The sequence below is a fragment of the Clupea harengus genome, chromosome 1, assembly GCF_900700415.2.
Source record: "Clupea harengus chromosome 1, Ch_v2.0.2, whole genome shotgun sequence".
Taxonomy (NCBI): Eukaryota; Metazoa; Chordata; class Actinopteri; order Clupeiformes; family Clupeidae; genus Clupea; species Clupea harengus.
Genome location: NC_045152.1, coordinates 1069636 through 1084598, shown reverse-complemented (window position 1 = coordinate 1084598; position 14963 = coordinate 1069636). Strand labels below are relative to the sequence as shown.

The following is a 14963-nucleotide window of genomic DNA, read 5'->3' as shown; positions in this document are numbered from 1 at the left end:
CTCCATTCCTGACAGTCTGTATTCGCTCATTCATTCATTCATTCATTCATTCATTCATTCATTTTCTTTTGTTGTTGATTTACAAGGACCGCATGGACGCCCTGGCCAGAAGCACTGGGCTGCTGCTGCTGTTTGCTCACTGCTAAATCAGTCTGTCATGACATGCCTAATGGCCTCCAAATCTGTGCGCTGGAAGAGGCAAGGTAAATACAGGAGGCCCGATAATGAAGCCTGTGTCTGCCAGCAGCTCATACCAGTGGGAGCCTCCAGCACCTCAGCAGCAGCAGTAGAAGACTCCACACAGGATGAACTGCTTAGAGTTAAGATGGGTATAGTCACTCAGTATTGGGGCGCATTTGGATGGGAGAGAGTTAGCAATTGAGTATGTTGTATGTTGTTGTATCCAAGTGAATTTCAGAACACTGTTTAAAATGCTTAAATGCCACTGACGGGCTGTCAACACTGTGCAGTACAAAAGAGAGCCCATATATGCAGATTTTCTGCTGGATGTGCTTCCTGCCTTCCTGGTTGCCTTTTTCATAGTTAACACTTTCCCACCTCGTTCTCGTGTCTAGTGATCCCCTCAAACCCCTACAAGCCATCCCTTTGACTTTGTGCTTAATGTGTCTTGAAGCAGTTACTGGTGTCTGCTCCCTGAGTGATCCAAAGCAGATACTCACTGGAATTTTAAGTGTGTCCTTTGTCCAAGGAGTGTTGGGGGGGGGGGGGGGGGGGGGGGGGGCTAGGCAGAAAGTTTAAGAGAGAAAAAAAGTTCAAGAAAAAAAGGAAAAGGGATAGCTGCTCAACCAAATACTTTTCTTGACTGAATCTTCCAAGTTGCTTGAGTGATTGGACCCAAACGAGCCTCTTAAATATATATTAAGATGGGGGGGAAAACATACTACTGGTCTATTACTGGGGCATTAAAAAGAGTTCTGTGAGAACCATGGGTGTGAGGCAGCTTGCCTGCAAGTGCGGCTTTTTAAAGCGAGGGGGAGTCAAGTGCCCAGGTTACGCATGTTCCAGAGGAGCTGTCCCTTTCAGAACCACAATTAGAGCGCAAGGCAGCATCCCCGGCGCATTTCCCGGCTTTGCCCGAGCATCTAAACCTTGTTCACAGGAGAGTGAAGCAGATTTAGCTTTAATGTATTTCTATATTATTAATTTGCTCAAAAAAACAGTCCTTGCGGAAAAACGACCACTCTGAATGGGCGAGCAGCCTGAAAGCCTCAAAATGTATCTTTCATTGGTTCGGCCATACGTCTTGTAGTCTGAACGCGTAAAGCGCGTCAAGATTTGTAAACGGGTAGACATGTACTTGCTCTGTGGACATATAGGTTATGCAGCAGACAAACATCCATCATGTCACGGGTAAGTGAGCAAGAAGAGTCACGCAAAATAATTCACAGTCCAGTACATCATTTGGGGAGGCTTATTTTAGGACCGAATACAGGAGACGTTAGGGAACAAGGCGCTGCTGTCATATAAGCGCGGGGGCGAAGCGGAGCCCAATCAGCGTCAGTGTTCATCAAACAAAATGCATAAACAGGCCCACAGTATAAAATGAATGCTGCTGTTTTCCTTCAACCAATTCTAACAAACCACCACTTCCCCTGTTCTCACACGTAGGCTACACACAACGAGCTTGCCGACAACCCCTCATCGCCGCGCCGCGGCGCCACCACCCCCTCCCTCTTGAAAGGGAATTAAAATCTTTAATATCTTTCCGCCAACCGCTCGGTGAACGAGATCTTCGCTTGAGAACCAGTGCGCAGGACCTGACGCGAGAGGGGAAGAGAATCGTTTGAGCAGGAGAATTTGCATCCATGCGCCGTGGTTAGCTGTCCTCCGAGAAGAAGCGAGCTAAATCAAACGTGCAACACTGACACTGACGTTCAGAATAACACGGGCTCCAATCTGTGCCGTGCTCATCAGGCTCCAGACGTGCTAGTGTCGGGTTGGCGTGGCGTGCCGTGGATACCCTCTCCTGGTTGTATAATTCTCTCTCGCTCAGAAGCAGCACGTCCTAACAGCCCTCCTCTCCCTCCTCTCCACTTTCATCCAAGCAAAGAGAAACGAGGAAACGGGGTCCCTGCGTTTTTCTGCCTTTTCTAACTCACCCTGCTCCGCTCAGATTGATTTTCTTTTACATGGCGCAAGGGCTATGCAAGCGGGACGGTAGTGGTTCCGATTTTGGGTGTGATACAGCCACCGTGGATTTGGATATCCAAGCAACAGCAGCAGAGCACTTGGGGAGCAGTTCCGGCGCCCCCACCACCTTGTTCTCCTCTACCCGGCTCTATGTCGAGTAATGGTCGGCTCGTTCTGCTGGATGCTCCCCGCTTCACACGGATCGTCGACGGCATCTCCTCCGACAGCAAATTGCCATTTTCGACGGAAACCCTCAAAGAGCTAGGCGCTACATATGGAAACTGGGGACCAGAATTTTAGGAAAAAGGAAATCTAGCGGTTGTTTAATTTGTTCCATTTCCGTCTGATTTGTCCGTTTATTAATTAATTTGTCGTGCTTGATTTGTTTCATTCCATCGTTGGTTTGATTTGTCGATTTGATGTTCGCTCAATGATATTTCGACTCACAGTTTGACAGATATCCTCTATTTCCTTTTTTTTTTATTTCCACTGGACTTTCATCCACCCATTTACATTCTTCTCTCCCTTATTTGAACAGATATTTCCCTGTCCTTCATTTTCCTTGGCCCCCTCTCTCCCAGATTTTCCCAGTAGAGTCAGACGGACTGGGCTTGCATAGACATATTCAAAAACTGCATAGACGTTCCTACGCGGCATATTCTGTCACGTAGGCAAGCTTTATTAAAATTCATTTAATTCTTTCAAACATATTGAAGTGCTTTGCAGATACTGCTGCCTATACGAGTCTGCCATTACTCTAACGTCTCCCCACCCCCTTCTACGCTAACCATTTCATCTGAGTTTAGCGTTCCTCTCAGTGCAGTGTTCATCCTTTTATCCTAACACATCAGGATACCTTGCCTGTGATGTGCAAGTGTTGAACCATTCATTTAAGAAACACTGTCGGAGACCCAGTGGCGTTTTGCAACTAGTTGGTCTCGTATGCTCTCGTAATCGATAGAATATTTCGATTTACCTATTCATTTTTATGATACATCCTCTACATTATTTAAGGCCTAAGTAATTACACATTAAATACAAATAGTATAAATAATCTTATTACTGCTTTACAGCCCGAGCGTAGTTGTAAGTTGTAGCTGTAGGAAAAAGCAGCTGTAGATTTTTAGCCTTATTAGGCTATTGAAGTGGCTATACTTCTTCTTGGTAAGAATATAATTATATAAGACGAGCAGGCAGACGAAATAACGCCGCCTCGCTCCCCAACCTCCCTGAAACGTTGACCAATTTCTCTCTAGTTCGGTTCTCACCCAAACGCAACCATAAGGTTCCTACCGCATCCTCCCCCGTCCCCCTCCTTTCGATCAAATATATCCCATTTTTTTAGTTTGGTTTGGTCCCGTAAATTTTCAAATATTTACTTCCTATACATCAAGAGGAAAGGGGGTCCCCCTTTCATGGAATGCGGCAACATGGGCGTGTTTGACCGCGGAGTTCAGATGCTATTGACCACTGTCGGTGCATTCGCCGCCTTCAGTCTCATGACCATCGCAGTGGGCACGGACTACTGGCTGTACTCGCGCGGCGTTTGCAAAGTCAAATCGGTCAGCGAGAACGAGACCAGTAAGAAGAACGAGGAGGTGATGACCCACTCAGGCTTGTGGAGGACGTGTTGCCTGGAAGGTAAGAGTCACACTAGTTTGGTGTCCCCTTTACGGTGTCCTCTGGAAGGCCCACTCACGTTCTTCTTTCACTCAAGACTCAAGAGTTCCTCTCACATATGTTCAAGCGTTCATAGAACCAAATTCTTCCATTAGCTTCTTCCTCATGGCGTGCCATCTGCGAAGTGAGGTGAAAGTGTAAGGGCAGGGTACTAGTATCACCATGAAAACAGCAATAGCAGAGCAGAATCCAAACCTACCCAAAGCCTCTCATTCCCACACGTTTCCATCTGATCGGTGATCCACAGATTTCATGACACCCCTACAGCAGTCCTCCTGTTTCAGACAGTTTCAGTAATTGCTCTGTTATAGTAGCTCTGGTTTCTATCTGTATGTTGCCTCAGTTATCCACACTCCATGTGGGGTGTTACTGCTCAGAACTCAGAGATGTTTCTCTCTCAAAGAAAGAAACCCCACCACTGTTTTTTTGTTTTAGCATTTTGAGCAAGAGAGTGGCATCTTTTAAGGTCACACCAGTCAGACTTTTCAAGAACAGTTCATGACTTGGCCTGGAGTTTTGAGTCCCATTCCAAGACACTCTACCACCACCATCTTTCACACACATACTCACACACGGGCAGATATAGTGTATATGTTCAGTGACTCCAACAGATGATCTGACTCATCAAAGCCTATGGTTTGCTGTCATACTGAAGTGGAGAAGTTAGCTGCTGGACCGTGGCTCTTCCCATGACCTTGATAGGTCAAATAAACATCTCAGAGCTCCTTCTCCCTATGTCTCAAGGGATATATCCAAAAAAGCCTGAATTTTATGTACCACACGGCACCCACATATTGTCCTACTCGGAGGGGAAAACATTCTCTACCAAGTGTCTGACTTAGACCTTTAACGTTTATTTTGAAGTACTTTAAAACATTAAGCTGAATTAACGAGCTTCTGTGATAGCACAGTTGATAGCGCTCTGGATATCAGATTTTTACAGTTCTCAGAACTCGGCAATGATGCACAACATCTCTTCATTAGATGAATGGTGAAGATGTTCGAACACGTCTGACTTTAGCTTTGACATCGGTGAGATGAGAGCATCTGGCGAACCCAGTATTTATGCCTTGTGTGTGTGTGTGTGTGTGTGTGTGTGTGTTCATGTTCATGTTGGCTTGACCTTGTTGGCTCCTCCACAGAGGCCTGGGCTAAGAGGGTGGCTTGTGCCACATCTGTGAGGCTGGGCCGATGCCACATCTGCTCGAGGGTCGCCGAGGGTCGCGCTGTTCACCTGCCCGTGGCCTAACTGCGGGGCTTTGAAGTCCTTGCGCCGTTTGACACGGGCAGATGTTTACTTCAGCAGACTGCTCAAACCTGGACGAGAAAACTCCCCTAAAAGCACAGACACACCGAATGTTTCAGCAATCCAAAACAGTTTTCCGAATTATGATGATTTTTTTTTTTTGATCAAGTGTGTTTTAATCTTTCAGCTGTTGGAGCTTTCAGACGTCAAGGTGTCTTGTGCAGAGCTGTGATGTAAGAGAGGGAATAGAGAAGACTGAACAAGCAAGTTTTCAATTTTCACCGGAGTCAGACTCGGACAGAGTCCAAAACCACTTAACCCCAGCTGTGTTTCTTGACTAGTGGGTCATTTTGAATGATTGGATCTCAGTTGTGTCTGGTTTCCTGACTGGTATTATCTCGTTGACAGACACAACAGTATTGTGCCAATTAGAACACAGTGCCTTAAGTCAATATTAAACACACTTGCCATGTGTACGTTTGTCTGTATGTGTGTGTGTGTGTGTGTGTGTGTGTGTGTGTGTGTGTGTGTGCATGCATGTGAGTGTGTGGGTTTTTCCATTTAGGTAACTGGTAGCCAGTGTCTTGGAGTGAACAGAATGCAGTTTGAGTTAAGACAAGTGCCCGTTGCAAAGAGACCTGTGCTATTGCGCTTACACATTGGGGTCAAGCTCATTTGAATACCAGCTCAAACGACTTCCTGCTGTGGAAATTGGACTTTAAAAAAAATGCAAGAGCAGCTTATTAATTCGTGGATAATTAGCACAATTTATACAGGAATATTAAGTGTTGGAAAACTGGGGGTGGGGAACGGGAAGGGGAGGCAGGTTTCTGGACAGGATGTGGACTGTTGAAAGGGAGTGGATGGCACTTGAAATGGGGTAGTTAATTACCCGCGTAGAGGGGCAGGGCGGTTTTTGGATCCTGCAGGGAGACATCAAAGACACACTTGTGTATCTCACGCAGAACTGACAGACCCTTAGCTGTGCACAAGCAAAGCTTCAAACAGTCACGTCTGTACTAAACATGAAGACATAAAAGGTTACTTCAGTGAATGTTATTAAAGGTCAGAGAAGATTAGTCTTGCAACAGGTGTCCAGATTAGAGTGTAAATGCTAAAAAAAAAATACTATGGAAAAGTCACAACATTGCACTGACTTTTTGTATCAGAAGTACATTCTCACAAACAACATCATTGGTTAGTTTGTAAAGGCAGTTTTTTTTTCCAGTACGCTCTTGAGAAAAAGCTACTTTTCTCTTAACCTGAGCACAACAGACAGACAGACAGACACACACACACACACACACACACATAGATAGATGGGTGTAAGTATTTGAAGATGACAACACAGACATTTTGCTTTAAAAAAAAAGTGCCGGGGAACAAAAAAAAGAAAAACATAGTGGATTCAGGCTTCAAAACACCCTCTTGCATTTCTCGGTGGCAAAATGGAGAGTTGCACTCTGATGGCTCTGTAAAAATACTGAATGTATTGATTATGGAGATTTACACTTGTTTTGAGCACTTTGCAGCGTGCCATATTGTAAATATCATTCACAGCCTTTTCAAGGCTGCCACTCGGCCATGGCTATACAGCTGGCTCTGTGGAGCCGAGCCATAGCTCTGTTCGCTGCCTTAACTTTGACAGTTTAAACATTTACTCCAAAGGGAGGTGGGATGGAAGTCACACTTTGATGAAAGTGACATGCTTCCCCCATCTCTGAATTTGAGAATAAAATGGGACTTCGAATTGGGTTTACGTTGGGATTATTACTGAATTTATGTTGTTTATATTCTTCATGTTTATGATAACATTTATATAACTTCAACATTTGTTTTGTCGGCCTGATAAAAGCTAAGCTTGTCAAATATGAAGCATTTATTCATTCAATTAAAAGAAAACAATTAAAACAATAGAATAATGTTTCCATTAGAGTTCGGAGGCATGCCAGCACATCTGGATCCCAGACCTGAAGCAGAAGGAATGTGTTACACCCACATTCCCTGTGTGGTCTTTCTTCCAGGAGGAAAAGAACACAGTTGTGGCAGAGTGCTATGTGAGCACTGAGGACAGGGAAGTGTCAATCAAGCCGCTCCAGAAGCTCTCTGCCTCGGAGCGGAGCGGAGCGTCGCAGAGCCGCGCATGGGAACCCCACATGCGTGACGCAGGCCCATGTAGCCCTGCCACGCTTTAAATTACAGCTGGTGCAGTACAGCATGAGCAGCGGTTTTCTCTCTCTCTCGCTCTCTCTCTCTCTCTCTCTCTCTCTCTCTTTCTCTCTTTCCTCCTCTTAGGCTTTCTCCTCACTTACACACATAAAGACAAAACCACACACCCGAACCAATACACTTACACAAGCACACACACTTACATCTAGACACTCACACAATCTCATACACACCCTCACGCGAACACACACACACACACACACACACACACACACACGTCAGAGTGATGGATCAGGCCCCAAGGGCTGGTGGTCCACCCTGCCCGGGAAGCATTGCCATTGCCATAGCGACTAGCAGGCAGGTGTAGCGGCGGTGGCGTTGTGGTGGAATTCTCGGCTAATCTCCTCGATTAATCTCCATCAGTCGGAGGAGCCGGAGCTATGCGCCCGCTAACAGTAGGGAGAGGATCGGCTGCTTAGGATGGCAGACGGCGATGACAAAGGAGGGGTAGTTATGTTTGGGGGCGGGGGGGGGGGGGGGGGGGGGGGGGCTTTAGTGCTTTTTATGTTCTTAGTCTCAGAACTGTGTTGTTCTGCATCTGTGGGGGTTCTGACCATATCTACAGACGATCACACACACACACACACACACACACACACACACACACACACACACACACACACACACACATGGCTCATGGTCTTCATGTGTCTCCAAGGCTGAGCAGAGAGGGTGTGTAGAACAAAGACGATGTGTGAAACTGCACGGTGCTGACACAGAGCTGGCCTGTGTCTTTGACCCGTCAGTGAACCAAAGGAGGAGACCAGAGGAGAGACACAAAGAAGAAAGGGAAATAACGTTGAGCGAGAGACATTTGTTTCTATTCATCGGGCAAACTCCTCCATCCAAAGCACCTTACAGAAAAATACAAGTACACATAGAGTACGAGTGCACATTTATAACCAAACATACGCAAGCAAATGCGCGTGTTTCCTGTGCAGTGCATCCGTGAGCTAGTGTTGTTAGCGCCTGACACTAACTACTGAGTTAAAGGAACTCATTTAGGATGGTGTTGATAGAGAAGGCTGGGCTGTGGGAGGTGTCTCCTGGGTCCCTCTCGACGCAGAGCGTATGATCACCACAGAAGCGCTATCCAGCTGTGTGTTCTCTCACCTTGCTGACAATTCAGACAAACCAGAGCTGATGTTTCAGGAAGCTTTGTTGAGAGGCAACGTTGGCATACATCCACCATCTTGCTCACTCAAATCAAAACAGTGTCTGTATACTGTGTCTGTTTGTCTGCTTTTGGTGTAATGCTATATTCCAATATATGGTACAACCACACAGTTGGTTCAGCCCACACACACACACACACACACACACACACACACACACACACACACACACGCACACACACACAAACACACACACACACACACTTACTTTCCCACACACACACATCTGATGTATATGAGACATAGACACACAGACACACAGACACACACACACACACACACACACACACACACACACACACACACAGATAGACAAGGAGACTCTCCGTGACTTTTGGCAGTGCCAGGGCTGGAGAGACGCAGGATTACTGTCATGGAACGATCAGATAAGGATTACTCGTCTGGCACTGGGCAAAGCCTGCTAATGACCAGTGTTGAGAGTGGCATTACAGCGTATTAACACACACTCGCACTGTACACACAGCTGCACGGCACAGATTACAGAGAGCGCGCCGGGGCGAGTTAGCGAGAGGGAGTATTATCCCAATCAGATCAACTCAGGCCATCTCAGACGTGGATCACCACAGCGAGTGGCCCGATGATCTCCACCAGCGCTCAGCAGGCCCCTCAGTCAGCCACTACCACAGTTCCTCGCAAGAGTCGCGGGCAGACAAGATGTCATTGCTGAAGCAACATCCATCTGTCTCTATGTAGATGGCCAGTTTGAAACACACCACTCACACTTGTGTGTGTGTGTGTACGTGCTCCTACATGTAGAGCTTTGAATGCACGTCTGAGTACTATCTTGCTCAGACAACCAGGAAGATACGGCACTTTCAGTGACACAGGTACTAGGAACGTATTTAGGGTTGTTATTATATTCAGGGATGTGAATGATCTACGCAGATTTAGGTTTGGCGCATGGCAGAGTGGGAATGCAAGAGGTGTGGCTGTGTCGTGTCATCACGCTAGCTCACCTGAATCGGCTGGAGTTGATGTATGTTTCTTCATTTCAGTCGGGCATTCATTCCCGCAGCCGTGCAGGACAGCTGATCATTTCAGCCTTTATTGGTTTCTCTCTCTCTCTCTCTCTCTCTCTCTCTCTCTCTCTCTCTCTCTCTCTCTCTCTCTCTCTCTCTCTCTCTCTCTCTCTCTCTCTCTCTCTCTCTCTCTCTCTCTCTCTCTCTCTCTCTCTCTCTCTCTCACTCTCACACACTGCGACTAACAGCTAGATCATGACACCATCTGGAGTCGACAGTGGTACAGGAGGTAGAGAAGTCGGTTAGTAATCAGAAGGTTGCTAGTTCGATTCCCTGTCGAAGTGTCCTTGAGCAAGACACCCCTAATTGCTCCTGATGTGCAGTGCGCCATCGGTGTAAAATGTGTATACATCCTTGTAAGTCGCTTTGGATAAAAGCGTCTGCTAAATGACTAAATGTAAATGAGTCATTGACATTAGACCTTAAAGCACACAGGTTTCATTGCTGCTATTTCTTCTGGTTCCTAATTGTAAAAAGATTATGACGTGCACTGTTAAATAGCACTGTGCTATATTTCATTGCACTGAAGGTGGAGCAAAGCTATAAAGAGCATGGAGAGACTGTCAATCACTAAAAAGGCAACTGTACAAAAAAAAATCACAAAATACACAAATGAACCTATTTATTCATTATCCATTGAGTCCATTATTGTTCTAAATGATATCACTCATGTTAAATGTAGATTCGTCATAGTCACATTTTAGGCTAACTTCATGCCAGTAGCCTATACTGCAGTCTAGCAGGCTTTAGATGCTCGTGAAAGCCTGAGAGGCATATGGACCTCACCAACCAGGAATGGTGACATAGAGCATCTGACTATATACTGTATAATGAAAAAAATCATGTTACAATCAAATTGCCACTTCTGTCCAAACCACCGTAGTTCTAGCAGCATTGTTAATAATGTATTGCAGAATATGCAACAGTGGTCAGACAACGACACTTTCTAGATCCCAAGGTCGTGGAGGGTTTGATGGCCCAGGTTCGTTTTTTGGGTCGGAATAAGTCTCCACAGATTTGATTGTTCAATGAAGTTGGAAACTCCTGACAACCAGCAGTCTCCTCACACCTGTGAAGTACCTCATTCCAGAAAAAAACTCAGAGCCTTCTTATCGAGTTGATTCTGATGGGCTAGGCCACCTCAAGAGTCACCTAAGCAAAGTAGAGGTAAATACCCACCTGTCAAAACTAATTTCCACTGGCATAGTTCAGCTCAGAACAACAAGGGTGACTTCCGATGTGTAGCACAAGGAGCTGTTTATGACCAAAAAAAAGCGAGTCTAAATTGAAAAGTTCATAGCAAGGTCTGCCAGAAGACCCAGGGAGCATTGAATAAAAATGAGTTCCTAAGTGCCAAGGCAGCACCATATGTTGCTGATGAGTCCTGAGAGATTTGTCAGGAACACTCTGAGATGTACCGCCGAGGAGTGAGGACAGGAATGGTGCCGTCTGCCGAGTCATGCCAACTGAAACGCTGACCAAATCCTATTACCTCTCATTGCCAGTGAGATGTACAGGTATTTTAGAGGATGTGTGTAACTTCTAGGGATAGTCTTCAAGGTGATAGTCAAGCGTGAAAGTGGAATTTAATGATACATTTAAATTCAGTGTTCGGTGTGTTACAGATAAGCAATTTGGTAAAACCATGAGGACTGACTGACACATGTGAAATACTAAACGTACAAATTTGTAGTAGGGAATTTATTGACCTGAATACAACTAAAAGCAGACAGAAGGCGGTGCTTTGAACAATAAAAAAAAACTACCTGACAGCACTTGAGTTGAAACATGCCTTTTCAAAACTGTGAATGTAAAGTCATAATCAATAAAAATGCTCCGGACGGCCTCCTCTATGTAGACTTAAATATACTCCTTTCTGGATCCATTATGTGTTGCCATTGATTTTGGGCACACTGTTGTGATTTGTGTGTGTGTGTGTGTGTGTTGTGTGTGTGTGTGTGTGTGTGTGTGTGTGTGTGTGTGTGTGTGTGTGTGTGTCTGTGTCTGTGTCTGTGTCTGTGTCTGTGTGTGTGTGTGTGTGTGTGTGTGTGTGTGTGTGTGTGTGTGTGTGTGTGTGTGTGTGTGTGTGTGTGTGTGTGTGCGTGTATGTGTGTAACCATACTTGATCAGCTCAGAGAGATGGTGAGGTGTTGTGAAGGCATGCTTTAAACTTTGCCAAAGGTGATGGCAGCAGTCAAACCTCTTCTAGTAATAGACACAGGGATCGTATAGATCTATCCCATCATATGCTTAAGCCTTTCTAAAAACATCCACTAGGACACCATACACACACACACACACACACACACACACACACACACACACACACACACACAGTGTGTTCGGCCCTATGTCTTTTATGAGAGGCATACAACAGGGAGCAGGGCTTCACTGAGGATGAAGGCTCTGCTTCCCCCATGTTTACACCACATTGTGCGTTACACTGCTGTATCGCACACTACATTGCTGTATCGCACATTACAATGCTGTATCGCACACTACACTGCTGTATGGCGCACTGGGGCAGGCAGCAATGGTGGATGGCATTACATTAGGAGCTCCCACTTCTCTGTAATTTCTCGCCTGCACATGGGGACGCAGCCATCATGATTGCTACTTTTTTTACAGAAGTCCCGCTGTGTGCTTTGTTAAGCCCACTCATAATGTCAATGTAAATAGCATGGACCTTAGTACAGTAAAATGCATGCAATTACAACGAATGCAATTATGATAAATAGTGTTATTATCTCTACATAAAAAACACAATTCAGTGCTTGGCTGAAATATCCCCATTTAGAATTATAACTTAATACCATGAGGTATGGAAGCAGAATGACACACACACACACACACACACACACACACACACACACACACACACACACACACACACAGACACACTGATGTATCCCCCCTCATGACCTAAGCATAGTGAGGCCAACACTTCAAAAGTCACATTTTTATCCTGAAATTACACGTACGGTATACTTATACTTATACTAATATTAATATTATATTATATATTAAGTATAATATTATACTTTGATTGTTTGAGTGGGCAACACTGAACCACCGTATTTTATAGTCGTATGGAATTGATCTCACAAGAGGACTGTCAAGAACACGGAGCCGCTTTGGGTTGGGTTTGTGTGAGTGTTTTTATTTTTTTTTACCTTGGCACCGTCCATTTTGAAAGGGCGTAAGCACCCAGGGAGACCCCTCAAATGAATACCAATTAGCTCCGTATCCAATCCATTCATTTTTAGAGGCGAGCGAGCGAGCCACTGCTCTCTCCCTCCCTCCCGGTGGCTGGGGGAATCTGCGGCATCTGGTTTGGTGATGAATCGCCCGTGTCCTTGGCGCAGTTCATTTGCAATCCATTACTGTGCATTAGCTTTGTGTCAGAGAGGGACCCAAACATAATGCATCAACCCAGGAGCGGGGGGAGGGGGGGGGGGGGGGGGGGGGGGGGCTGGTGGGAGGGTCTTTCGGCGATTCTAACTCTGCAGAGATCCGCAGGGATGGTCCAGGTAAGACTCCAGCTATGAGGAGTAAAGAGTGGAGAAGAGAGGGAGAGAAAGAAGGAGCACTTCGGCGTGGCTATCCCAGACTCTCACACACAACTTCCAGACGGCCTTCTGATGCCGTCCGGCCAAGCGGGCAGCACAAGCGGGCAGCACAAGCGGGCAGCACAAGCGGGCAGCACAAGCGGGCAGCACAAGTGTGGCGGTGGAGCGGGAATGCGCCCGCGCGAGTAGAGGACAGAGAGAGGGGGGGGGGGGCGGGGGGGGGGACTGACTGAGATGTTTCCACCTCTGCAGATCCCACTTAGCGCCTAGCTGGTGAGGTGCTGACAGGCAGGATGCCCGATCCAGGGATGAGAGAGGAGAGGAGAGGAGAGAGAAGGGAAGGGATGATGCAGAGGGGAGGGGTGGAGAGGAGAGAAGAGGAGAGGAGAGGAGAGGACAGGACAGGAGGTGAGGCGGCCAAGTATGTCCCTGAGTTGGAGCTAGTGTGTACGGGCTGAGCAGGCAGGGCTCCGGGCCAGGGCACAGCACTCCAGGATGATGGGGGGTCGAGGGAAGACTCTGAGTCCAAATAGAGGGCAGAACACACAGCACAGACGGTACCAAGGATGTGTGAGTGTGTGTGTGTGTGTGTGTGTGTGTGTGTGTGTGTGTGCGTGTGTGTGTGTGTGTGTGAGTGTGTGTGTGTGTGTGTGTGAGTGTGTGTGTGTGTGTGTGTGTGTGTGTGTGTGTGTGTGTGTGTGTGTGTGTGTTTCACTGTACAGGCCACACTGCAAGTTCATAGGATAAAGGAACATTAGACACAACACAATAACATTAGTGTTTATGTGAAGCCAGCCAAGAAGTGGACACCAGTGGACACCAGTGGACACATTCATAGAAAATCCTTTCTCTTGGTCATGCGTTTTTTTTTTGGTTGGTCCTGTTGTGAACACTGAGACTCACTATAACTCACTTTGTAAGATTAGTCAGGCCCGGGGATCTCATATGAATTCCGGGTGTATTGATCGGCCCCTGCACTGAGGAGGAGCTGCAGTTGGCTGCTAACCGCTTCCTTTTCTGCTGATAATCAGTCTCTGGAGCTTCACCCTGGCCTGTCAAACTGACTAGCGAGAGGAGACGTCTCTCTCTCTCTCTCTCTCTCACTCACTGTCTTTCTCCCTCTCTCTCTCTCTCTCTCTCACTCACTGTCTTTCTCCCTCTCTCTCTCTCTCTCTATCTCTCTCTCTCTCACTCACTCTCGGTCTTCCTCTCTCTCTCTCTCTCTCTATGTCTCTCTCTCTCTCACTCACTGTCTTTCTCCCTCTCTCTCTCTTTTTCTCTCTCTCTCTCACTCACTGTCTTCCTCCATCTGTCTCTCTCTCTATCTCTCTCTCTCTCACTCACTCTCGGTCTTCCTCTCTCTCTCTCTCTCTCTCTTTTTCTCTCTCTCTCTCACTCACTGTCTTCCTCCATCTGTCTCTCTCTCTATGTCTCTCTCTCACTCACTCTGTCTTTCTCCCTCTCCCTCTCTCTCTCTCTCTCTCTCTCTCTCTCTCTCTCATTTTCAATGTTCCTGGGACTCAGGGAAGCTGATTGGTGGAAGAGCCAAACACACAAGGCATGCTGACAGGACCCACCGCAACGCTCTTCTTGTGAATTGGGAACAGCTGGTGTGGAATCAAGGCAACTTTTAAGTCAGTTCTGAGATTTGTGTGTGTGTATTTCTTTGTTCTTTTTTCTCCCTTGGTGTCATTCAGGGTTCAGCAGAGATGGATTGGCGCACAGAGAGGACTAAATGGACTGCAGGTTGGCAGTAGCAACGTGTGGCGAATGAGCCCACCAATTGTAGACAGCCATTTGCATAGTTCACCTGTCACCTGTCGCCTGTTTCAGTTCAGAGTTCACATACCATAAAAAGTATCGCGAAAAAAAA

The 14963-nt window shown here is 46.5% G+C and overlaps 1 protein-coding gene across 1 annotated transcript in view; it reads left to right on the top strand.

Moving 5' to 3' along the window:
- The first annotated feature begins 750 nt into the window (after positions 1–750).
- The window catches only part of cacng2a (calcium channel, voltage-dependent, gamma subunit 2a), a 58299-nt gene continuing 44086 nt past the window's right edge, over positions 751–14963 (top strand). The window contains exon 1 of the mRNA XM_031560278.2: positions 751–3792. Coding sequence (XP_031416138.1) covers positions 3567–3792 — 226 coding nt within the window. The 5' untranslated portion in view covers positions 751–3566. The remainder of the gene's footprint in view (positions 3793–14963) is intronic.